This window comes from Trachypithecus francoisi, unplaced genomic scaffold (genome assembly GCF_009764315.1).
Source record: "Trachypithecus francoisi isolate TF-2019V2 unplaced genomic scaffold, Tfra_2.0 Lachesis_group10, whole genome shotgun sequence".
Classification (NCBI taxonomy): Eukaryota; Metazoa; Chordata; class Mammalia; order Primates; family Cercopithecidae; genus Trachypithecus; species Trachypithecus francoisi.
This window is the reverse complement of record NW_022681455.1, coordinates 54,141,451-54,168,322: the sequence shown is the minus strand read 5'-3', so window position 1 is coordinate 54,168,322 and position 26,872 is coordinate 54,141,451. Positions and strand designations below refer to the sequence as shown.

The 26,872-nt window shown below is 36.7% G+C and overlaps 1 protein-coding gene across 12 annotated transcripts in view; it reads right to left on the bottom strand.

Annotated features, from left to right (window-relative positions):
• The window catches only part of MLIP (muscular LMNA interacting protein), a 262,957-nt gene that overhangs the window by 120,521 nt on the left and 115,564 nt on the right, over positions 1-26,872 (bottom strand). For 11 of the 12 annotated variants that reach the window (XM_033217477.1, XM_033217478.1, XM_033217485.1 and 8 more), the window contains 3 exons: positions 25,145-25,537; positions 11,734-13,305; positions 947-1,018 (listed from right to left, as the gene is read on the bottom strand). In XM_033217477.1, coding sequence (XP_033073368.1) covers positions 947-1,018; positions 11,734-13,305; positions 25,145-25,537 — 2,037 coding nt within the window. The remainder of the gene's footprint in view (positions 1-946; positions 1,019-11,733; positions 13,306-25,144; positions 25,538-26,872) is intronic. The other variant, XM_033217487.1, reaches the window with a different exon arrangement.

Sequence of the window (26,872 nt, the reverse complement as noted above, 5' to 3'; positions counted from 1 at the left end):
TCGATAAATGATAGTAACAGTCTTGAAGCTCCATAATTACACAGAAAAAAAAAATGGACTTAGTGCATTGAGAAATAAATTGACTAAATACATAATCATAAAAGTAATATATGAAATGGATAATTTCACAGACTCGGTAACTCATTTCACTTGGATTCTGATATCAATCCTCTATTTGGCTTTCATATAAACATGCATAACATGCTTATTAAACAAGAGGCTTTAATTTAATTTACCTACTTATGTAACAACCTATAATTTTATTATTAATGACCCTTAATAGCAAAGCAAAAATCTCTTGGAGCCGTGTGAAAGCAGTTGGGTCACTGACAGTCATCTCAGTGTTCCCTTCTGTTGATGAAAGTGGGACCACTGGCTGGCAAGAATGGATGTGTGAAGAGGTTTAGTCCACAATGGAATCTATGAGGCTGAGTTGAATGCTCAGCTATAATATCTGAGTATCAGTATAGTACAATGGTGGAAGCCACTGTTAGTCACCAACTCTTTACCAGTCAACAACCAATGTGGCCAACTGTTCACAAATAATCCCATTTTACCCCAATTCTTTTGATCAATATGGATAGATATGAAAGTTCTTGATATGAAAGTTTTTGAATATAATAATTATTTAAAATTCCAAAGAACAAGGATTTATCCAAATCTGAATCAAGTTTCCCAAAGCAGCTTGACAGTGGATTAAACATCTCTAGGCTCATATTCAGCCTCTAGTGATAAATTATATTCACAATATATAATATAATTGTATATATCTCCTACAATTATATTCACCAAAATGTTTTCACCACATCATCCTAAACTGAGAACGGAATGTTATTTTAGTAAAGGCAGAACTTTAAAACAGAAATCTTCCCAACAGAAATTTTAGAAAACATTTAAAAAATCACGTTAGAAATGTAAAATTCACTGTTTTTGAGCCAACACTGACCTTCTGTTCCAAAAGCAATGTGTTTGTAGGGATTGCTGCAAAAGCCTTGTAGCTTGACTTGGTCTTGTATTGCTAGAATGGGCAACCAGAAAGCAAGAGTAGAGATGAAAATGGGAAAGAATATGACATAATTTTCAGAGAGTTCTACCAAGTTAAATGACACGTTTTCAAATGAAGAAAATGGTTATTATGCTGAACAACTTGTTTCTGACAGAAACAATTAGCTTACCATGTTAATATTTTATTAGAATGAGAAGCAAAGAAATGCCACAGTAAAATATCAGCCTAGAGATTACAGGCAATTATATGCCACTCCATTTCAGAACTTAAAAACTTCCTTTACACAAAGTTATATATAAATTTTTCATTAGCAGCATTCCCTCATAGGAGTACTATTCTATACAAGAGGACAGGAGGTGGTTCTGCTTGATCCTCAAAGGAATGTTTCTTTTTAACAGTCTCACAATTAACAAATATTATGCCAGTAAGTGTAATTGAGCTCTTGATCATTTTCTTGCATCATCCATAAAAACAAAGATCAAAATACATAAAAATTAGCAGCCATTTTTTATGCAAGCAGCAAAGTAGTCAATAATTTGAGCATAAACAATATCAGCAATGTAACTCCATAAAAAAAACAAAAAGTACACATTCTTGATCTTAAACTCATTTTTTAAACCTCATCATCCCCTGCACTTTCTAACAGTTATGTTAATGAAGCAAATGTTTAAATTTCCTAAGTGTTAAGTACAACTCAGAATAAAATAGTTCAGTGTTGTAGAATATTTGGGGGAGGGGGCGAGCATGAGGAAGCTGTAGAAATCAGGATAAATATGCATAATCAAAAACTCAGTTTTGATACTGCTCTGGGTCTCCAGTTGATTAACTGAGTTCAAGTCTCCTGTCACTTCAGATGCCCTTGTCTCAGGCAGCTTCCCCAGTGGCCAGTACCAGTGAGGAAATTGGCACAGAGCTCCAGGCTATCTTAGTGTCTTCAAAAGAAAACCAAAGTGTGTGCAGAAGACAGCGTCATCAAATAAAATTAAGCCTTGGGTTTTATAGATGTAATTGAAGGAAACTTCATTAAAATGGGGTGGTGAAGGTAAGAGACTGGCACATTCATTTTCCTTAGGAAAAAGTTGAAGTTGTGAGGAATCAAAGTGCCAGACCCAGAAAAAGAAAGTCAGCATCCAGCTAACAGCAGGATGCATTCTCTTCTTTACTGTTTTCTTTCTTTTCTTGGTATACTGAGTTAGAGAGAATGAAAAATCCTGCATGCCAGCAAGTGCCATGCCAGCATTATCACACTAGCCAGATAATCAGTCACCCACAAACACACGCTCACTTACACACTCTTATTCATACACATGAATATATACATATATATATATATGTACTCATACAGACACACACACACACTCTTTCACAAACACACACCCAGCTAAAACTGCACAAGAGCTCAGAAGCTACACACTTTTTCCCAAAAAATGTACTCTGAATATTTACTTATCTTCCACTTTCCCTCCACCATATAGCTCTTCTCCCATAGGAAGAAGCTATGTGGCTTTCTGCAAGTCTCTCAACCCTTAAGGAACCTACTCTCCCATCTTCTACATGAGAGGCAATTGCTGGAAGATGTCTCAGGTCACTTCAAGCCCTAAGTTGCTACATTGACCCTGCGCTGCTGTGGTCTCTAGATAAAAAGATATTTGAATAAGAATTGAAATTGAAATACCATCTTTCCATGGGCAATAGGAGCTGACATTTATTATTATTACTCAATTTTACAGAAGCCCTATAACTAGAGAGTTATTAAGAAAAGCAGAGGTCAAATGACTTGTCCAAGACCACGCAGCCCATAAAGAGCCTGCCTGTGTCCAATATACATGCTTTCTCTATAATATTTTCTTCCAAAGAATACCTAAGCGTACATGTAATGCAGAATAAAATATACCATCTCACTCTATGATGTCTTCATGAACAGTTAATTGTAATTATAGTTGCAATCATAATAATAACAATATCTAGCAATCACTATGAGCCAGGTACCATTCTAAAAGCTTCATGTGAATTAACTCACTCAATTGTCACAACAAAGCTATTAGGTAGATACTATACTATCCCCATTTTATATATGGAAACTGAGGTAGAGAAATGTTAAATAACTAATCAAAGGTCACCAGCTAGTACATGTAAGTCATGGCTGGAATTCAGACACAGGCACTCTAGCCCAACAACTATGCACATATATACAAATGCCCTTGCCTCTCATTTCAGGATGTGCAATCATTTACAGTGTTTGTTCTCCTATCCTCAACTTCCCTAAAGAATATAGCTGGGAAAGCCTGTACAGAGACACATCTTGTTATTGCACACAAAATATCACAGAATCTTACAATAAGAAGTGATACTGAAGGTGATTTGGTTCAACCCACTCATCTGACGCATGAATCTCTGTTCTGTTTAGTAGCCAAATGAACACTTGCTTGCTTCCCAAGGCAGCACATTCAGGACTAATTGTTAGAATTAGTACAAAATTCTCCCCTACATTGAGCCAAAGTACGCTTCCTACTAATTTATCTCATTTGTCCTGTTTCCTCCCTCTTGAAATCATGGCTGATGCCAAGAGCTCTTTTCTACATAATTATATTGCTTCCTTCACCAACTCCCTGATACTCAAGTGAAGAATTCCACTACCCTCATTGCTCTCCTCTGATAATATTCCTTAAAATTATAAAAAGTGTTTAACTAGATGTGTTTTTAGCACATAGTAAAATATAATCATCACTTCCATGATATTGACAATAAACTCAATTAATGTAATGAAGAAAATAATTGGGATCATCTCCTTAGTTTTTGTGGAAAGTTTTAAAATATGCAAGAAAGGAGGTTGGAGTTATTTCACATTGTTGGATCACACTGAGTAGGCTATCACCTAAATTCCTAATCCTTTCATCTTTTTTCAAAACATTTGCTGTTAATTCCATCCTATATTTATGCTTATTTATACTTTTTTAGACCCAGAAATAGGGCTTTAGGCATTATCTTTACCAAGTTTTATCTGATTAGATTGGGTTTGTCATTGTAAGCAATGAAGATAAGAATTTTTGGATTATTTCATGAAACATTTTGTTAGGTGTGTCATTTTTATCTTTACTCAAATCATATACTAAGGACTAGGAGCTCCTACCACTGGGTTCTCCCAACTTGGTGGACATTAACTGATCCTGTAAATCTGTTTATGGATGTTCAACTAACATACTTATTCAAGAAATTTTTCTCTTTCTTTTTCTTTTTTTTGGTGGGGGGGATGAGTGGGGGAACAGAGTCTTTCTCTGTTGCCTAGGCTGGAGAGCCATGGCGCGATCATGACTCACTACAGCCTCTACCTCCTGAGCTCAAGCAATTCTTCCACCTCAGCCTCCAGAGTATCTGGTAGTACAGGCATGTGGCACCCAGCTAATTTTTTTTTTTTTTTTTTTGTAGAGATGGTTTCTTACCATGGTGTCAAGCCTTGCCTTGAATTCTTAGGTTTAAGCCATCCTCCTGCCTCAGCCTCCCAAAGTGCTGGGATTACAGGTGTAAGCCACCATTCCTGGCCAAGAAATATTTATTGAGTACCTACTACATGACATGCACTACTCCTCTAAGACATACGTACCCTATCCTTTTCAGTCTAAAATTCCCATTTGTTGCCAAAAAGGACATGTTTTGAGTCCACTCTTCCCTCTGGGTTCTCCTAACAATATATACTCGATCTAAATATGAATTTTTTATTCTAATTTGGAACACATTTCCTCTTAAGTATTTCAAGGCTTCCAGGTGCTAAACCAAATTCATTCATTTTCCTTTTTGGCTTAAAATTATTAATAATTCTAATGTGGAATTACAGGGTTAGAGTAAACATTAGCTAATCATAGGAGGTAAAAATGATGGGCCTAAGCCTAAATCTGGCAAACGATGCAATAATACCTATTGATTCTCTCTAATTTCTAATCTATACTTTCAGTTAACATTCAATAAATATTTCTTAAATATCTTCTGCATGGTGCAGGTCAATGTTTAGGTTTGGAAAACAAAATGGCATTTTATTACTTATGTTTACCAGAGCTAATCCTGTTTATAAGCAATGCTAGTTGCTAGCTGCAATATAAATGCTGGGATAGAAGGTAAGGATAGCAAGAACACATTCTACCCCTTCAGAAAATATTTTCCACTGAAGTCATATATCCTGTTGCTGATGCCTAAAATTCCACCACAGGTTCTAGTAATAAAGATCCATGAGGTCTCAAAGTGAACTGTTAGTTGCCTTGAGGATCAGGGGTTTGGACTCACAGTTACACTTTAAGTGCAGTAAATCAGGGGCCCCTAACCCCTAGATTCAATTGTCACAACAAAGTACCTGTTAGGAATTGGACCAAACAGCAAGAAGTGAATAGCAGGCAAGTGTGTATGGCCATCTAAGCTCTGCCTCCTACCAGATCAGCAGCAGCATTAGATTCTCATAGGAGTGCGAACCCTATTGTGAACTGCGCAGGCAAAGGATCTAGGTTACATGTCCCTTATAAGAATCTAATGCCTGATGATCTGAGGTGGAATAGTTTCATCCCAAAACCATCCCCAACCCCCCAATCCATGGAAAAACTGTCTTCCATGAAACCGGTCCCTGGTGCCAAAAAGGTTGGGGACCGGTGCAGTAAATGAAAGAAGTGTGGATTATATAAACAATAGGATGAGGAAACCATGGTGAAGAGCCTCACTACCATCATGTCCAACTTCTTCCAGAAGCATTCCTGGGCAGAGATGAGAGCATCACTCTACATGTACACTTTCTGCTCCTCAGTGATCATGTCTGTCTTACCTGAGTCAGAATCTCCTTGACATCAGTTCTGAGATGAAAGCTCAACCAATCCCTAATCCAATTCATAGGAGATTGCCCAGACACTTCCTTATATCGGATTACTAGCAGAGCACAATCTATAATGATCCTGATAATGGAAAAGCTAGAGGTAGAGGATACAGCTGTCAAAAACTGCCTGGCAAAGCAGATAGGCAAGGTAGCAACTGAGAAAACTTCCCAGAACAAGTCCCTTCCCAGGACTCCTCTGCATCCCTCATTTATTTTTTTGTTTCTCTAACACCTTAAATGCATAATTTTATTTCATTTTATTATAATATTTTGCCATCCCTATCTGCCTGCTAGAACTTTTAGGGGAGAGATTTTATATTATTTGTCCTTTTATTTTCAACACCTAATACAAACCTGGCAGAGAAGAGATGTTCAGCAAATATTTGTTGACTTGAAATATCTAATTGAAAATTACAATAAGATTCAAAGACATGAAAAAACACAAATCCTTAGTGCTTTGTTTATGGTTCAAGTCCTAGACAAGCTTTGCTAATTAAAGACCCTCTTCCACCACTCCAAGCATGCCCTGAGAACATTTCTAACACAGATTTTTGAAGTCATTTTTCTTCATGATGTGAACCTGTAACATATGCTGCATTATCTTGATCCCTGTTTTTTCCTTTGACAATTCTCTTGAGTTAAACTGCACCCTCTCCACAATTAAAATGCAAATCCTGGCTGGCGCGGTGGTTCGTGCCTATAATTCCAACAGTTTTAGGGGCAGAGGCAGGCAGATCATCTGAGGTCAGGAGTTCAAGACCAGCCTGGCCAACGTGGTAAAACCCCATCTCTACTAAAAATACAAAAATTAGCCAGGTGTGGTGGCAGGTGCCTGTAATCCCAGCTACTCAGGAGGCTGAGGCAGGAGAATCAACTGAACCTGGGAGACAGAGGTTGCAGTGAGCCGAGATTGCACCATTGTACTCCAGCCTGGACACCAAGAGCAAAACTCCGCCTCAAAAAAAAAAAAAAAAAAATCCAAATCCCCCCAGGGAGTGTGGGGGTTGGAGAGGAAGGCAAGCTTTTGTCAATCATTGAACACCTGAGTGTGAACCATTACTAGGATCAATTCAGAGAGGCTAGCTGGAGAGAAGCACAGGAGTGGCATACAGAACTGCTCAGTATAGAGGCCGAGTGACAGCATAGCTGAAAGAAGCCTGAGAAGTCAAGGATTCCCAAGAACTTTGTGAAGGAAGTGGAGTAAATGACAGTGAGATAAAAAGAGAAAAACAAAATAAGAAGGCACGTAAGTCTAGTTTCAGCTGATTTTTTTTCATTTCACATAGTGGCTCTGATGTTTGGTGAATGTTGGTTACTCTACCTACAAAACATAATGGAAATCTTATTGTCACCTTCACTGCTATAACTTGACCATAGCCACCATCATCACTCACCTAGATTATAGCAATAGACTTCTAAGTTCTCCCAACTTAAACTTTCACCCTCTCATGGTCTATTCTTATTTAGCAGTGAGATAGTTAAGACTGTCACTTATCTATTTGAAACCCTCCAAAGACTTCCTATCTCACTTAAATTAAAAATCAAAGACTAAAGAGTAGTCCACAAGACTCTCCTACAGGATCCGGCTCCCACCTACATCTCCCTCTGACAACCTCAACAACCTGTTCCTCACTGCTAGCCCAGAATATGTTCTTTGTACCTGTCAAGCACTCTCTGGCCTCAGAGCATTTTCCTCGCTATACTCTCCTAAGGAGTCACCTCCTTGGATGTTACCTTCTCAAAGAAACCTATCCCAATACCCCAGCATAACTTGTGACACCATCCCTTCTCTATTTCCCTTGAGAATCAGGGCTATCCATTTCTCCATGACACATACGATCTTCTGACACACACGATAATTTACTTATTTGGAGGGGTTATGGTTGATTGTTTCTCTTCCACCAAAGAATATAAAGTGTCTTTGAATAGGCATCATTGCATATTTTATTTGTTGCAATATCCTCACAGCTTTGAAGAGCACACATTTTAGGTAATCAATACATATTTATTGAATGAGTGATTTTCTTGAACCCAGATTAACTATTTTAGCTCATGCAGACACATTCCGTATTGCTCATTTTCCAAATTACATGTGGTTCTGCAGAAATGGAGAAAGTCACATACAGACTGCTGCCACTAAGTTTTCAGTGTGATGTATTTGGGGATGTTTTGATGTCTTAAAGGAAGGAGACGTTCGTGAATAAAACACCAGTTATAAAGTTTTATGAAATATAAAATAGCTCTCATCTTGTTCCCTAAATAAGCTATGTGTCCAAATAGCTCTAAGCCCAGGGCAGGCCCATCAATGCAGACTCTTTATCATTGTAACTAATCTTCAGACTATCTTCAGTAAGTGGCAGACTCTATGAGGCTTTGATATAATGCTTATCCCAATTTCCATACGGAGCACCATAATAATTCACTAGGATAAAAATTTAAATTATTTCATAAATGAGGGCAAAACAGATTGGGGACCCAGACACAACTCTGGGTGAATTTTGTAATATCCAGTCTTTTCCAAGTGAAAAAAAATGTCTCAGGCAATACAGATGTTGATCCAAAAGTAGGCCAGGCATGGTGGCTCACGCCTGTAATCTCAGCACTTTGGGATGCCAAGGCAGGTGGATCACTTGTGGTCAAAAGTTCAAGACCAGCCTGACCAACATGGTAAAACTCTGTCTCAACTAAAAATATAAAAATTAGCCGGATGCAATGGTGCACACCTGTAATTCCAACTACTTGGGAGGCTGAGGCAGGAGAATCACTTGAACCCAGGAGGCAGAGGTTGCAGTGAGCCAAGATCACACCACTACACTACAGCCTGAGCAACACAGTGGGACCTGTCTCAAAAAAAAAAAAAAAAAAAAAAAGGGCAGGCTGAGCAGCATTCAGACCCATCCTGTCTAAAGCAATGATTATAATGTGACATAGTATTTTAAACTACATCCGAATTTAACATATCATAGCGATTATATCACACAAATGCAAGCAGATTCAGAACCTTAAGGTTTTATCTACGAAAAAGAAATATCAAACACACTTTATATCTGAATTTAGCTCAGCATACTATGATCGATCCATTTTATTTTAATATCAAAGAACAGTAGGGCCCAGACTTTAAACTAATATCCTTCAAGCATTCATGTTTTAATTAGATGCCATCTGTATTCTATGATTCCTATTATTTCAGAATCTGGGAGTGAGTAAAGCTGACCTAAATCTAAAGTTCTTTGATTTCAAAAAGAGCCCTGTGCTCAGCTTAGCACCACACTGGAAGGAGCAAGACAAGAAACAACCCATGAAAGCATATAAATTCTTCAACATCACACAGCTTTTGTCTATTTCTTTCTGTCATTCTATAAAATAATGTTACCAATTTAAACACTAGTCAAACATCAAAAGAGATCGGTGTAGGACTTATCTATTCCACATCCATTTTAATACGTTTTTTATACTCAAGATACTATTTCTGAAAATAATAGATTGCAATAAAAAAAAGTAGGCCGACTTTCTGATTTTTACCTAAAGAGATAATATAGCAAGATGCAAGGAGGAAATAAACATGAAAAAGAATAGCATTGACTCATAGTCCATACTATTCTATTTTTGCAGAAGTTATTATAAATTTTACCCATGACAAGAAGCTTTATTTTTCTGTTCAAAGAAATCGATTGATATTTTTACTGGCAGTTAAATTATAATCATTCTTCTTATTTTCCTGTTCATCAAATTTACCTTGCATTTCTTTGAGTTTTCTTTACTTGGAAATGTTTTACAAAGTAAAAAGCAAATGATGAAAATTTTTCAATGTTGGGTGCAAGAAGAAAGCCCAAAAACAATAGGTCTTCAATAAACAGGCCTTTAATGTATCAAAAGCCCTTTGGGGCTCACCCTCTTCCAACTCTCTGACTATATGCAAAACAGGAGAAAGCATAAAGTGCAATGAAACACACACAGAAATGCTTTGAAAAAGCTTCTAGAGTAAAATCACTTTTCACAAAACAAAAAGAATAAGTATATGGCAGCCTGGTGTAAAAAATGATAGTTAATGCACTCAGGAAACAGTAACGATTAGATTGTCAGTTCTTTTTAAATACTCTACAAATACATTTTATAATCACATATATGTATTTAAAATATAATAAACAGGTCAATTTGCCTCAAATAAGTAGGATTTTCAATTTAGAATCACAGAAAAAGTTAAATTTTATCCATCTCATTTGCTTTGAATGTTTAAAATGCAAGGACTTAATCTCCAATACATTTTGTAAATGAACCCAAAATTATATAAATTGGGAACTCTGGTTATAATTCTTTAATAATGGTTTTCTTCATGAGAATTATAAAGTCAGGCTAAATCGCTAACATGAGTTATTTCTTTGTAGCAATAAATTGTAGTAAAAAAGAACATGGCTTCAAGAATCAACAGACTTAATATTATATAAATGTCAGCTCCATAACAGACCCATAACCGGGACAATTATTCACTGAACTTCAGTTTCTTGGTGTACAAAATAGGGAAAATAGTATTATCAACTTCATATAGTTATAAAACTTAACTGATGTAATCCATTTTAATTAATTTTTCAACTATTTTATATACTAGCATAGTTCCTGACTCATAGAAAGCATTTGATATTGCTATTATTACTATCAGATTATAAGGCCTATCGTCTTACGTCTCCACACACAGCCTTCTGGGATCATCTGCTGTATATTTGGTCAGGTTGTTTTCCATTTCTGAAATGCCAACTTCTTTCCTCTTCATTAAGTTAAATCCTATATATTTCCGACAGGCCTGACATTTTTTTATAACTTCCCTTACTAACCATGTTCCATCACATTACTCCTGTTATATTGAACTCAGTTGATGATTATTTATAATCTGACTTATACATTTAATTTTGCCTTATATTGGTTTTCTAGCTGTATTGTAGTTTTCATAACTGTATACAGCCTCTCCAAATTGTGTATGTTTTTTCTACTGATTAAAATTGAATTGTTCCCAGACAAAAAAAAAAAAATCTCTTACTTCCCTTTAAAAGAAACCACACACACGCCAAAGAAAGCTAGTGTAGTGGTACACACATAGTAGGTATTTAATGCATGCTTTTGACTTGAATTGTATTGTGACATCATTTACAAGATAATGAGGGTCACTTTATCCCTTCAACATGGCATTCATCATCTGTAAAGTGACAGTGAAACATACTCTCCATGGTATTTCAAAGCTCTAAAACTACATTATTTCAATGTACTGAGCTGAAAATCACCACCCCCTCTTATGCAGGCACTTTAATTGTTTTATTTTATTGATATAACAGCTATCAAATTCTGGGTGTGAGTGATCCACAATCTGAATTACTTGAGAATAGTTGGGAAGCCAGCATGCCTTAGTGTAGAGTTGCCTTCTGCTAGGAGAATGGGCTTGACTATGTCACAGGCCTGGATCTAAGATAATATTCCATTTTATATTAATCCTGTCTACTATTCCATTAGTACAGGATATTTGGATGGATGCTAGGGTACCTGTTAATAAACCATCAGAAACATATCATAGTCCTGAATCTCAACTATTTTCTTTTAATTCTGTCATTAGGGCCAATGGTATAATAATACTCTTGGAGTCATAGATATAAGATGTTAGGAAGAGAAAGAGGATTTTCAAAATCAAAGAATTTGACTGAAACACATAATTCTATACAGATTATAATTCATTTACACATTCAAATATACCAAGTCCTGGTACCCTCTTGCACTTTTTCTTCCTTCTTGTAGGAGCACAATTAATACTATAATTATTGATTTCTGCCTTGGGGGGAAAAAGATTCTTCCCTGTTTCAAAATAAGCATGCACCATGCAACATGCAAAAAATACCTTTGATTTCTTATTTTCTGGGCCTGTTGACATGGACAATGCACAAGGTGAAATCAGCTCCTCTGTTCTTGTTAGAGATATGGGAAGTGATGGGGTTGAAACAGGTGACCTGTGGTTGGGGGTGCTGCTTTCAGATTTCCCAAGTCTTGAAGGCAGGGTACCACTGCCACAATGTGGATGCAGAGCTGAGGGACTGAGCTGGGGCACCAGGGTGGGCAGATTGGCACGAGGGAGAGAAGAGGACCTCAAGTTGGGAAGAGAGGCAGAGCTAGCACTGGAGATAGGGAGTGAAGGAAGAGCTGAAGGACTCAGCTCCTGGCCACATAGTTGGGATGATGCTCTTTTAGATCTGTTTATCAGGCTTGAAAGAGCTGGGGAAGGATGGAAACATTTCTCTGAAGAAGAGAACATAGCTCTTTGATTAACAGGAGGAGACAGAGAAGACAATGCAGATGAGGCTAATGTAGAAGGGTAGGTGTGAATGTTTCTGGGGTTTTCTGGACCCCTGAGGTCACCATCCTGTTTACTCTTCAAAGAGGAAAGAGAAGAGCTTGGTGGAACAGGAGGAAGACCCACAGAACTGGATGCACTGGTTTGTAGCAGGGAAAGCATGGTATTGTTCTTCAAAGTAGGTGATGGTGTTCTCTCTACATTCATGGAAGCAAGGCTGCTACTAGGCTGTTTTGTAGGAGAGAGGGAGGGGGCCTGAGAAAGTGGAGTAGACTTGGTGAAAACAGGCAGGTGAAAAGATTGCTGGGTCAACTCAGAAACCTGGCGTTCCCCTTGATCTGGAGACCCGGCTCTCAGGGAACAACTTGAGAGAGATTTTTTAGGCGTGGGTGGGGTCTGCTTTGCTTTTTGATCGAGTGTGAGTGAGGAAGAGGCCGGGGAGCTGAGAGAGAAGGTGGGACAGGATGCAGGGGAAAAGGGTCTTTGGTGGGAAGGGTTTGACTTGAGAATGGCAGTGAGAAGGGCAAGCCGGGAAGGCACCGGGGATTTTACCCCTGACTTTGAAAGATTTCCACTAGATGACATTTGGCTGCAGATGGTGGAAGAAGAGCCGTGGAAAGAGGAGGTAAATTGTTTGGGGCTCGGAGACAGTGAATGCGTGACAATGCGGACTGGTATGTACAAGGCTGAATTCGACTTCAGAGAGGCACTGGAGGACGGTGGAGGAGAAGAGGTTCTCGGACTTTCTCCGCGACTAAGGACATGCGAGGTTAAACTTGTCTTCTTGAGAACTTCAGAGGTCAGTCCAGGCTTTGGATCTGCCGCAGTTGAACTGGGTAAGTTAGAACCTGATAGTTGAGTGGAATGGGGAAACAGTAACGTCGAGGAGGTGCCCTTCGATGCAGAAAAGGGTGTAGAGTGAGCGGTAGTTTGAAAATACGTAGCTGATTCTTCCACCACGGCCCCACTGACATCCAGCCTCCTACTGTGGAACTCCTCTAGGACAGAGGCTCCCTCGAGGTTAACTGGGTCGGGTGGTGCGTTCGGATTAGTTGGAGAAACAAAGGAGAAAGCAGGTGGTTTACAGGCAAGCTGCTCAGAGGTAGTGGAAGAAGAAGTTAACTAGAGGAAAGAGAAATAGACAGATTGAAATAGGACATTATTTCTGGAACGATCAAAATATTCTTGTCACTTGTGCGATTATGCAAACAATTTACACAAAAAGAGGCAACTTAAACCTCCATAAAAAATGAAGGAAATTCTGTTTTGCTAATGAGGCCTTGCTTTGAATTTGAAATAAGATACAAATAAGCTGTGAAGTATTACATCCTATACCTCATTTATCCCACAGAATGAAATCAATATAAAATTATATTGCATAGTTGGAAGATAATTCGTCGACATCATCTAAAATAGTTATCTTAATTTTGAATTGTGTGATTTGGAAAGATTTAAATCACCATCAGTATAAATTGCAAATTTCACTTTGGAAAACTATTTTCTTCTATTGTAAGAATATAAAGCATGATATTATAATAACGACTACAAGCCTTAAAAAATTTTTAACACACTTCAAGGGTTTAAAATTCTAAGAGTTTCTACTACTTAACTCCTACATGCTGTGAACTTGGAAAAGTGCCTAGAATTCAAAAGATGCGACACCCAATATCAACACAGAATGATAAATTGAGGGAGTGAAAGCTAAGCCCAAATTAGACAGGAAGTTTTAGCTTATTTTTCCTAATTATTTGCCAGAATGAATATTTAACATGAACATACAATGAATATTTAACAAATGATTTGGGTTATGCTGGAAGAAATAGGCTCTCTTGTATCAAAAGAGGCCAGAACACTTTACAAATATAATCCACCTGAAACAAGGAAACCCACCAATCCAAATAAAGAGGAAATGAAGAAACTAAATAAAGAGGAAATAAAGAACAATTCATCATTTTACAAGAGAAGCTAGGGAGAGCCTGTGAAACAGCTGGATGTAGGTAGCCTTGTACCATTTTAAAAATCATCTAGTACTTTAAGATAAGAACTGAAGTTATAAATATTTTGAACACCTTTTAAACAGAGGTTTCCCTTAAAAGTCATTGATTTGATTATGTCAATATATAAAAGAAATATAAACATGCATGTCTAATAAAGAATTTAGGGAATATCAATCATTTAAAATTTCAATAAATATTAAGATTTACATGTAGATGTTGCATTAAGCATATAGCAGGAAAAAGTATATAAACATAACAATCAAACAGCAAAATCTTTACAAATAAAGTAAAAGATATTTATTGATTTTGCTTATAACATTTTCAGATTTCCATCAGACCTAATGCAGAGGTTTTCATGTCATATAGTTTTAATCTCTAAAAAATTTAAAACTGGCAGATTCAAACAACTCATCCCAAACTTCCAAGTTTCTAAGTAAACATACCCAAAATAGTCCTTTCTTTTATATATATATATTTATATGCATCCTTGCAACATGGAAGAATACATACATTTCTTGCTACATAAATAATACCTGAATATTTTAGCATAACTCAGAATATGAGAAAATCAGATATAATTGAAAATCAAGCAGAATTGAATCAAATGGAGGAAGAAAGCTTAGCAATTCACTCTTATAAGTTTTACTTAGAAACAACTCTGCTTAGCCAATGTTTATGTAACTGATTCATGTGGTTAGAGATATATTTAAATCCAAACACTACTAGCTGGGCAGCTGAATGTTTTTGTCACTACAAGCATGACAATGTCTTATCTAGAGTTATGCAATCATTTGTAGTTAAATATGTAATTAATGTTTAAGAAATTGTTCTCTTAGGGTAAATAGTATATTCAGATTTTTTTTTAACCACAAATGAAAAGTCTTCTCTAATTGCTTCCTATGATTGATCTCTCCTAATGAAAAGAATATAGAAACATTTCTAGACTGTGTAGTGTGTCTTTGCATGTTGTACTATGCCTAGAATAGCTGTTTGGTAAAGAATTCTGTAAATTAATAACGGCAGTCACAAAACTCTCATTACCTTTTCAGTTCTGCTGTTTCCAAATAACTTTAATGTATATGACAAACTCAATTATTTACCCTGATTATTCACCAAATTATTACTATGCTAAGACCATAGAGCTATAATCGTTAGGATCTCATTCAGAGGAAAAGATTAACCTTTCCAACTTCCTCAAAACTACGGCTTCTAATGACCATTCTACTACATTAATTAATATTTTACCTAATATAAGTATCTCAGAATTTTATTTTACTTTCTAATATATTTAAAACATTGATTTTTGAGGAACTTCTAAGAGAAAGGCTCTGAAAAGTCTAAAGATGTTTACCATGTTTATATTAGTCTGCACATAATTTTTATTATATTTTCTTACTTAATATATTAATAAGTATATGCAACATATTCATTTCTAACTTACAAATATACCACAATATTATCCTAATTTGTACTAATATAAAAATGTAACACCATATTTTCTAAAATTCTCAGGAGTGAAGGATTCATTTTTTAATAAAAAGATTGATTTTTTTGAGTTTTCCTAATTAATAAATTTTTAAAAAGAGGAAGTAAAAGCATGAAAATATGTATACAGAAAGAAAAAATGGGCACCTGTCAAATTCTCAATCAGTAGCTCAGAATCAGTCCTTCATTTTACCTCTTCCTGTAAATCCCTTTTTTAGTGATCCCAAATTTCCCTATTGGTATCTATTTAATACAAATTATTTCCATCTCTTCTTCCTCTACCATTCATAACCCTCTATGTTGTTCTCAAGGTTTGTTACTGATACTCTAACTCCTTCTCCCTCAAAGCTGTTCTAGGTCTTCTTTACCATTTATTTTTTACCTCATCTGTATTGATTTCTTTGCTTTAAACACCTCTCTAGACCTACCAATGACCATGTTTTCCAGTCCCCAGAATTATGCTGGTTCCTTGAGTCCCCCTTGACATACACTCTCTCAAAAGTCATTTTCAAAACTCTCTTCTCCTAGAAAGGCTATCTGGAACTCTGGAAAACATTCACAACAATCTCACTATCAGAAGATGCAATGTGCTCCTATCATTATGTAAGTAGATGATTCTAATCATAAATTCACCCTCAGATCCTATATAATAGAGACCATCAATTATTTTAACAACCAATCTCTATCATAGAACTGCCTTGTATTTTTACTGCCTGTAAATCTAAAATAAACTGCTCCTGTGTATATTCAGTTTTCCCTGATGTTTCTATGAGATTTCAAAGCATTTGAATAAAAACCGAAGTGACTGACCTGCTACCTAGTATCCTGAATACTTTCTGAGATTCTGACAGCACCAGATGTGGATCACATATAGCTGTGCTCTTCCTCCTGAATCTGTACAGCTACATGAGGCAGAAACCCCAGATTCTCCCTTGTCGTCACATACCAATTGTCATATTATGGCAGCTTGGCCTCCTAAACTTACCTATTATTGATTTGTCCTATTCTCTCTGATGAACGCTTGTAATGCTACAGGGCAGATTCTCAGCCTTTCTTATCTGAACACATTAAATAATCTTTTCTGGTGTTCTTACTTCTAGTTCACCCTATTTAACCCATCACCAGATTGAACTTTTAAAATCTGATCACCTATGCTCAAGACCTCATCATTGTTTTCTTTGTGTCTACCATGAACTAAAGGTATTTCCTTCATGACAAAGCCCTTCTCTTGCTATCCAGTCTCACGCCCCTCATCCCCTATTTTTTAAGTTTCAGTAATACTTTGTTCAATCTCAACCTTCTTGCCAGCATTGCCAGCATTCTAGCTATTATGGTTTCTTGCCAATCAACTTGGCAAACCTTTATTCTTAGACCAATCCCAGCAACTGCCATTATGTTTCTAGACCTAGTCTACTAGAAGTTGCTATAAGAAAAAGAAAATTGATACCAGTTGTTAATTGGCAGGACCATGGCACCTGTTTTTCAAACTGCATCCGTACAAGGGCAGCAGCCCCAGCCGAGTGGGTCTGGTTTCCCCTGTACTGAATTTCCCTGCAGAAGGGGAGGCTTTCTCAATTCATGTATGGGCTGGGTGAGTCACTGTAGATTGGTTAAAGCACGGGTTCAATGTCTGTAGTCTCATCCCGGCCCTGCACCTCTCCATTTTTTGGTTGGTTGATCTGTGTTTTCTTTTTTGTTGTTATTGTTTGGACCTTGGCTTCCTCTACTGTTCTGATGAACAGTTTTCCAAAAACTTAACGTTCTCTACAAACCCTTAACCTACTGTTTCTCCCATTATGCTCAACAGATGGCCTAGATTTCTTTACTCCAAGGAAAATTGAGATTACCAGGAAAGCGAATTTTGGTCATATCACCTTCATTCCCTTTCCCTCATTCTAAGGAAAGATGAATGAAAAACCTTTCGCTTTTTAAAAGGTGAATTCTCCTTGTCTACTCTGAATCACAGCAACTCTTGCCCCCTTAGAAATCTCATTTCATCAGTTACTCCTCATATCCTATGTACTTATCCTTTTTAATTTTTTCCTAGCTCCCTGATCCTAACATAGATATAAAACAGAAATTCTCTCAATCTTTTAAAAACCATGATAATAAATATCATGGTGGTGAATAGTAAAAGTACCCACAATTCTCTGTTCTTTTGCATTCATTCCATCATAAACACAAAGTCTTTCGTTACACCTTTTAATCTGGATAGCCAAATGACTTGTTTTGGCCCATACAATATTATCAAATGTAATACAAGAAACAGTATCTTGAAAAACACTTGTGCATTGAGGCTTACTGTCTTGTTGAGTGCAGAACATTGCCATAATATGAATGAGCTCAGGCTAGTTTACTGGAAGATATAAGACCATATCTCAGCAGACAACTACTCAGCCACCAGACAGCTAATCAGCCACCAGCTAACCCCACAGCCAATCACTGACATGGATAAGTCACAGCAAAGACTAACTGAATCTAGCCCATATCTGGAGAACCACCTAGCTGAAAACAGCCCAAATTATTGACCAAGAAATTTTTTAGCTAAATAAAATATTGTGTTTTAAAACGCGAAATGTTGGCATGGTTTGTTAAGCAACAAAAGCTAACTGACAAAAACAAATATATACATACATATCCAAAGCTCTTTCTGGATCTTATATTTCCCATAATTACAGGCCCATGTTGTTTTCTTCTGAGTCAAGTCTGTACAATATAATCACTGCCTTGAGTTTCTTATTTCTTGTAGTCAACACACCCAAAATGACTACCCAGAGTCCCAGCCTTGTAGAATTCCTTCCTTTTAAGTGTGGGTGGAAATGGTTACTTGCTTCTAACTGATAGAATATGACAGAGGTGAAGGAATTTTTCAAATGTAACAAAGGTCCTTAATCAGGTGACTTGTTAATTAAAAGGGGGGCTTATCCTGCATGGGTGTGACCCAATCAAGTGAGCTCTTTAAAAATAAAAATAAAAATAAAAAAAGGTCTTTGGAATTAGAGACTCAAATCAACAGAGATACTTTTTCTCTGTTGCTGGCTTTAAGAGGCAAGCTGCCATGAATTCCACAGCCTCAAGGAAATCAACTCTGCTAACCTTACTGACACCTTGATTTCAACCTGGTGAGAGACCCTGAGGAAAGAACATGGCTCAGACATATCCAGACATCTGAGCTACAGAAACCAGGAGAAATAGGCAAATTTGTGAAGTCACTACATTTGTGGTAAGCTGTTATACAACAGAAAACGAATACACTTCCCACTAACTTCTTAACAGATTCCTCCTCCACCCTTACATGGAAAACTGTTATCACTACCATCTACAATAGTTTATTTTTCCTAAACCCAACAGGCACTTGAATCGCTTACCTTTCCTGATTTCTTTTCAAAGTGTGACTCTTCTAATCTCTCCCTCCTTTTCAGAACTTTTATTTACAGCCTCTATTTCATTACTCTTTCCTAGTATATTTCCTGTCTTTTGATGAGTCCTTTTCATATTCCTTCTCATCTTCCACCCTGTTCTTATCAGCTGGTACTTCGTTCTCTATTACCTTTCTGGAATACCAAAAATGTATTCATCCCTCAAGTTTCAGCAACACTGCCTCTGCGAACCCTTTCTGATGGTCCAGGCTGACTTAGGCATCCTACCCATAGACTTCCCACTGTTTTTTGAGCATGCAACCTTTTGTTGTCATTATTTCCAGGTACGTACACTTTTTAAATTCCTTAAAGGCAGATCATATGTCTATGTACCTCTAGTGTCTAGTGCATAGCCTACTACCTTCATACAGGAATAAAAGATAAATAAAATGTCTAGTAGATCAAGGAACAGAAGGATGCAGAAGCAGAAACATAGTTTCTCCTTGAAGTGGGTCTGATCCCCTCCCTCAGCAATTGCCCCCTTTTATTCTGCTCTAGACTCTGGGCAGTGAGGATGGGCAGGTGTAGGAAGAACATTGCCTCTGACCTCTGATTCAGTCATTACCTCCCCAGCCAAGTTCTGACATCAACAAGTCTTAAGTTTTGACATCAACAAGTCAGGAGACTCTCTTCTTAAAAGCCTACATCATCTTTCTGCTGGAATTGTCAAAGTGACTTGATTTTCCAGATATGTTCTTCCTTTGTACCTGGTTAATGGTACAAATTAATCCACCCAGAGGAAATAACAAGCTACCATTCAGGGACTATAGGGATTCTGCCAGCATCAGAGCAGAGCCTGGAGCTTCTCACTGATTCATAAAAATTCTCCTAAGTGCATCTAGCTTCATTCACTATGAAAGGTAACAAGATAAAAGGAGGGAATCATATAGTCACCCTAAGCAAGAAAAGAAATGGAGAGGTAGCAGTGGGAAGATCACTGGAGAAAAGTTGTTAAAAAAAAATAAAATCACTTGGTCAGGGATTTGTCCATTGCCTAAAAGAATGTAGGGCCTCTAAATGTTTAATCCTACCCAACTGCTCAAAACAATTATATGACCAAGAAGGCCCATGTAGAATCTGAATTACTACTTAGTCACCTCTCACCTATTCATGCAAGGTCAGGCCCCAGGTGGCTCTGTTCTGCATGCAAAGAGCCATCCAGCTGATGGTCTTGAACACTTTACCTCCCAGATTCTTAATATAAACGTGCCATGTTTCAGCAAGTACTTTGGCATTCCAAGCTAGTCCTCCAGCAGTTAGCTGAATCCAACATGAACGTTTAACCTCCCAGCTTCTTTCAAGGTTTTCAACCTCTAAATCTCTGGGGTCAGAAGCTATAGATTATTTGCTTCAGTAAGAGCAACAGCACTAACTCTAAGGCAGGAGTCCTAAGTGCTCTTCCATACTCTATTACCATTTTCTTTCAGCTTTGAATGCTCACTAACAGTGTTTATGTAACGTCTATTCTCTATTTAATAAACACAAGATCATGTGAAAAGGAGGATCATTCATTCATTTATTCATTCATTCATCAGACACTTTTTAAGCACCCACAGTATTCCAGTCATTGTATTAGGTGATGGGAAGCAGAAGTGAGAAAAATATTTTTTGTCAAATTCAAGGGGTTCAGGAATCTAGTGGGATAAGAGAGACATATGAAGGCTATTGTAATACAGTATACTGGTATGAATAGGGTATTTCATTATAAAGTTGAGACCTGGGGTATATGGAGGGTTTCTATGTCTAATGCCCCATCCAAATAACTTACTGTAATCCCTTTTCTATGAATCCATGAAATCTAATTATTTAATAAACATATGTGCTAATGCCCAAATTCCTCAGAATTTCATGTCAGGACCTCCATTATTTAGCCCCAGTCAGTTCTTTTGGTCTTATTTTTATGTTCCATGTTCCTCTCCCCAGTTCTTACTTCTGAGCTACATTTGAAAAAGGTGTGAAACTCTCCTTCTCCATGTTCATTACTTTGTGCCCCAAAAAAACATGCTGCCATCTCAGACTTCTTAGATACAGTAACCCATTTATTGAGAGCCTACCACTGGCCAGGCACTATTCTAGGCACTTTGCATGGATTATCTCATTTAATCTTCACAAGTAAGGTTGATACATTATCAACTCATTTTACAAATGAGAAAACTGAGGTTTATGATTTCAAGTAACTCACCCAGAGGTTTACATAGCCAGTAAATTGCCCATCTCATTTTGGTTTTCCCACATCACCACTCCAATGCATGACCTCCCTTTCCTTACCCCCCATCCATTTCTCAACCTGATTTCTGTCCCCATAATCTCACTCACACTGTTCCCATCAAGGTCACCAAATGACCTCCTAATTTCAAGATTTAATGAACTCAGGGGTCCTACTTTATTTTACCTTGTTTTGTATTCCACTATAGACTCCTCTTTTTGGAAAGTCCCATTAGCTCCCACTGCATAAAACCACTCTCTCAGACTTCTTTGGTTCACCTCTTAGATAGAAAAAGACACCTAGGTTTCTCATTGGCTCTCTTTTTTCATAGCTGCTTTTATACTTTCCTGTTTCCTGACTTGAATCTTGTCTTCTTACTTTAACCTTCTTTCCCTGAGTAAATTCCCATCACTTTAAGTTATGTGGCAAATATCTCCAGTCTCCCTTCTCTCTCCTGTGTCTAGGATTCATACTTTCAACTTCTTTCTAGATACCATGATACAGTGCCACCAAGGCATCTCAGACTCCACATCAGATGTCTAATCTCTTCCCATCCCCTCCCAAGACCTGTTATGCATTCTTCAATTAATGATGCCAATATTCATCCAATTTCCTAGGTAATAAACTTCATTCATGCTTAATGTTTCCCATATATTGTCAATGAACAAGTTCAGCTAATTCCACCTCATAAGGCTCTCTGTTTATTCCGACAGTCACCATCTTAGCTCCAAACTTTATCATACATCTTTCAGATGAATCACTGTGTTTTATGTGTATTCACTTCTCCTTTAACTCTAATACTACCCCTAGAAAATTCTTAGACTTTTACATGAACATTAAAGTTCCTTTTATTCTGAATTTTATTTAAGAGGATTTTTATTCAACAGCTTATTTTATATAACGTTTACTTTTGACATGCTTTAAAATTATTGAGTGATTTTTTTTTAACGTAACATACCTTTACTTAAACATGCCACTTCAAAGGAAGCACTTGGGGAATTATCATTCAACCCAATTATTTATATTGACTATGTCCAAGATAATATGCTAACCACTGTAGGGGACAAAATGTTGAATAAAACTGAATTTAACACAGGCTTTACCTGTAAAAACTCTACAATATGTTAGGGGATATAAGACATGTATCTAAATAGCTATAGCACAGCCTATGATAGTTATAAAATAGGTACAGAAAACAAAACTATCAGAATTATGTCGGGAGAGAGTTTGCTTTCACCAAGAGAACCAAAACAGTTTCATGAAGGTGTCGATATCTGAGCAAGGACTTCACAGGTGAAAAGATATGTGATCTTTTGAATATTTCATGTTTTTTCACTCACCTTATTGAACTCCCTCTATGTGTAAGGCACTGCATTAAATGCTAGGGATACAGAAATTAACAAGAGACCAGAACTTGACTTCAAGTAGTTTTCAGTCAGTGAGGAAAAAAGATAAAAGTAAATTATTACAACAGAATGAAAAGAAATTATAATGGAGAGTTTTCCTCCACTAAAAGCTATAACATAATAAAGAAAATCACAAAGATGAACAAGAACTAACTCCTTTCCAAAGGGAACATCTTTAAGAAGGGATGCTACTGGAACTGAGCTTAAATTATCAAGTAGCCTAGGTCAAAATGGAGAAGAGCTAGGGAAAGAAGGAAACGTTTGACCAGAGGAATCAAGGGCTCAGAGATGGGAAGATATGAAGTATGTACTTTGGTGATTGTTCAGGAGAGCTGAAAAAGAGAGCTAAAAGATGTAGATAGAAAAAGACACCTAGGCTAGGTTGTGGAAAGGTTAAAGGCCAGACTAAGAAGTGAAGACATTTCTTAGGAATAGCTTCTCAATGACTAACCAATAGATCTAACTTATAGACAGTTCTATATATGGATTCATTTTCACCAGGCAGACTAGAAATTTACTTACTTGACTGTATTTCTGATTAAAAACTTGATATTGTTGGCATCAAGCAGCCCAATCGTGTAATTTTTTTTTAGACTTTGTACATTACAGTTCACTATATTAAACTTGCAGACTGCTCTCCTTGGGGCTCTGATCATTTCTTCTTAGTTTACACTTGTGGCAATAGTCATCTTATTTTTATTTCATGATGACCTACTGTTTACTCAAATGGATTATTACAGGAAATGGAAACAAGAACAATGGTAATTGTTCAAATAATTGGTAATTCATCAAACACTTTAGGACATAGTATTCCACCATTACTGGTAATCATAATCTTCAGCCACAATTAATATGAGGTTGAGCTCTGCTTTTTTATTTGGAGCTCTAATAACATGAACTATAACCTGCTCCTAAAGAACCTTTTTTGGAAAAAGATTTTAAAGGACGTATTCAGTCTCTAGATTCACTTCTGTATATTTGGACACACAAAAATAAAAATAAGTGGCCAATTCAGAGGAAAAAACTATCAGTTGGAGAAAACAGTAAATCAAAGACCCAACAATTGCTTTGTTAATTTTTTTATTAATACATTTTCTTTTCAAAGAAGTCACCTAAAACTATCCTCCCCTAACAATGGAAATTTCCACATTTCTACATCTCCAACTACTTCATTATCTTTTCTGAGGCAAGAAAGAAATATTTAAACCTATCACAGCATATTGAGAATACCTTTAATTATATGATTATAGTTTGTTCCAATCCTAGCTGAGAAAGAACTTCAAGAAGAAATAAATGTTTTAGTCCAGTAAAAAATGTGAGTACTGTAGTGTGTGTCTTTTATTACCAGAAGACAATATAAGAAACTAGATGCTTGAAGATAATAAAAATGCAGCATCAGAAACTCAGTGAAGCCTACAGAAATAAAGATGGCGTGGCACCAAAACTCCAACGCCTATTCTGCCATTTTGCATTGGTCCTGTCCTAGTAACGCAAAAAGACCAATATGCCAGTAAAAATGTCCTTTAAACTACTTTGGGTTGACTGCAAATGCCTGATCTATTAGATCCTAAACAGGACGTCTGGGTACCAATTCATGGTCATTGTCAAGAAGTTAGAGCTCTGCATCCACTACCTACTCTCAAAGCCAGCATCTGCATTCCTAACATTCTAACTACACTTCGTCAGTCACCTTATATTTTCATTATGGCAAATAGCCAGTCAATGGCAAATTATTCTATTTTTTATCTTCAAAATGCCTCCTTGTCCACATCCTTTCTTTCCTGCCATCACAGATGTGGGTCTTCACCTATTGTACCAGACTCTCTCTACCTTAAAAGAACCATTCAATCTTGCCACTAAGTTTTGGAGTGGTATATTTTCCCCCTCACTGAGGTCAGCCCCACCCTAGGGGCTTCCAGGACCACAAAAGATGTTTTCCTTAGGATACACAGGGGAAAATTATTTTTCTTACTCTTATTTCCTAGTTTATCCTTTTATTAGTCTTTTACCAATTTAAAATCAATGGATCTACCTCTAGTGTCCAATTGTTATCTTTTCACTAGATCTTTCTTATGTCTGAAATATGCTTCTTGATGGACCCAGCTCACCAAGCACACTCTCTTGACTAAACAAACTCCTCATATCAACCTTCTCCAAGAATTACTTAAAAGAAAGAGGTAGTATTCTCCCAAATTTACTCCAACTAAATGTTTTACATTTTCTCTTCAGCCAATTCAGAGCATAATTGCTTAATCCTTTTTATGTTATAGATTTATTATCTATGTTTATACTATGATGATTCATTACCTGAGATAATGATTTTTTAAATATATTTTTCTTTGAAAGTTTTGTCTACCTTAAACAGGATGGCCTTTGCAGACCGCCCAAGACAAAGGGTGCATAAACACTTATTTTTTTCCTTATGGACAGCAGGAAGACAAAACCTACCTGCCTGTGCTTTTGCTGAGGGGCGATCCCATGAAGCATTTCAGGATGTGATGAGGCCTTGAGATCAGTTCCCTGTGTTTTGGGACGCACTACATCAGAGACCAGACTGGAAGAGATTGCTAGAGACTTGGGCCGGACAGCTGCGGTGCCAATCCCCCCTGGGGGGCCTTGTTCAACTTTTCTGCTTGTAGCTTCATCTTCCCCTTCAGAGTCCACAATAAGGACATATTCAGCTTTGAAGAGGTCACTTTGCTGCATTCCTTGAAGTTTGTTTGCTTCAAATTCCCTTTCTTGTAAAATCGTTCCACTGACCTCTGAAGGACAAGTCAATGTCGCTTGGTCTCTCTCTTGTTGGCTCCCAGCATTCAAGGTCAAGTAGTCATTGGATTTAGACTGTAATAGATGTAGAGATATAAAAGCACTGACATTACTTTAATAAATGCTTCTTTTTTGGCATGTACACTGAAAAGTTTAACCACCTTATATTTTCAAAAATATATTAAATTAGGTTGACATAAGAAAGAGATTGGGTTGAAGTTAGTGGTTTATTTTTACTAGCCCACTAGCCCACCTGTTTTTCCTGGTCTAAGCCCAACAATTTTGGGATAGTAACCAACATGAACAAGCAAACCTAACTGTTTTCAAGTAAGTCATGATACAACATTTTAAAGAGAGAGGGGGGAGAGCAATGTTTTCCATGAAGACATTTATGAAAAAAATGGGGATTGGGCAAGGGTTTAGTTAATGGTGAAGCAACCTGTATATCCTTTAAAAGCCAAGGGAGGAAGGAAATCCCCATTGAAAGGTTCTAAAATAATACAAAATCTCTCTAAAAATCTGAAAGGAAAAATAAAATTGGAACAAAATGCATACTCAGACAAAACAATCTAAGTTAATTAGGGAGAACTCATAAATAGAACACCAAAAAAGAAGAAGTAGATATTTTTAGTACAAAGCATTTTTCACTGTTTTATTTTGGATTTCTAATTCTCAGTCTTTTCCCATCCAATTTTCTGTGAATACATACATTTACAAGACCAGGATCAAGATAGCTTTATCAAGCTACCAAACTTCTTTTTCTAAAACTATGACAGCCATGTATACTAAGATTGTGTTTAAAAGACCCAATGTCAATTTTCTTATTTTTGTAATTACACTATGGTTACTATTATTCTTTTCTCTGCGGCTTTTGTGTAAGGCTAAAATTATTTCAAAATAGAAAGTTAAGCCACTAAATGAAAATAAACTAACAATTTCAACTCTGGTCGTCAATTTAATGCGTCCTATATGTGCATGTGTTGTATGTACGAAGACAGAAGTCGAATCACTGATTAAATATAACTAAAAAGTTGATTTTATACACCCATCCCACTTTATTCAGCTGATAATGATGATATAGTCAGAATAAAACACAAATTGCTTCTGATTAAAATTTCTCTGCCCATCTTTCCCTATTTACTCTGATTTTTTTTCATTGTATTTATCACTATATGGGATTTTATTACACACTTTTCATTTTTTTATTGCCTGCCTTCCCCATAACAAGTAAGCTATATGAATTGTCTTTATTCAGTTGGAATCCAATCACCAAGAGAACAACATATGTTCAGTAAACAGTTGCTAAGAATAAAAATGAATGAGGAATTACACTATTTTAATGTTGAACTGTCTAAAAGATAGGGTGAAAAAATCTTTAATCTTTTAAAGATGCAGTTGTATGTATATCAT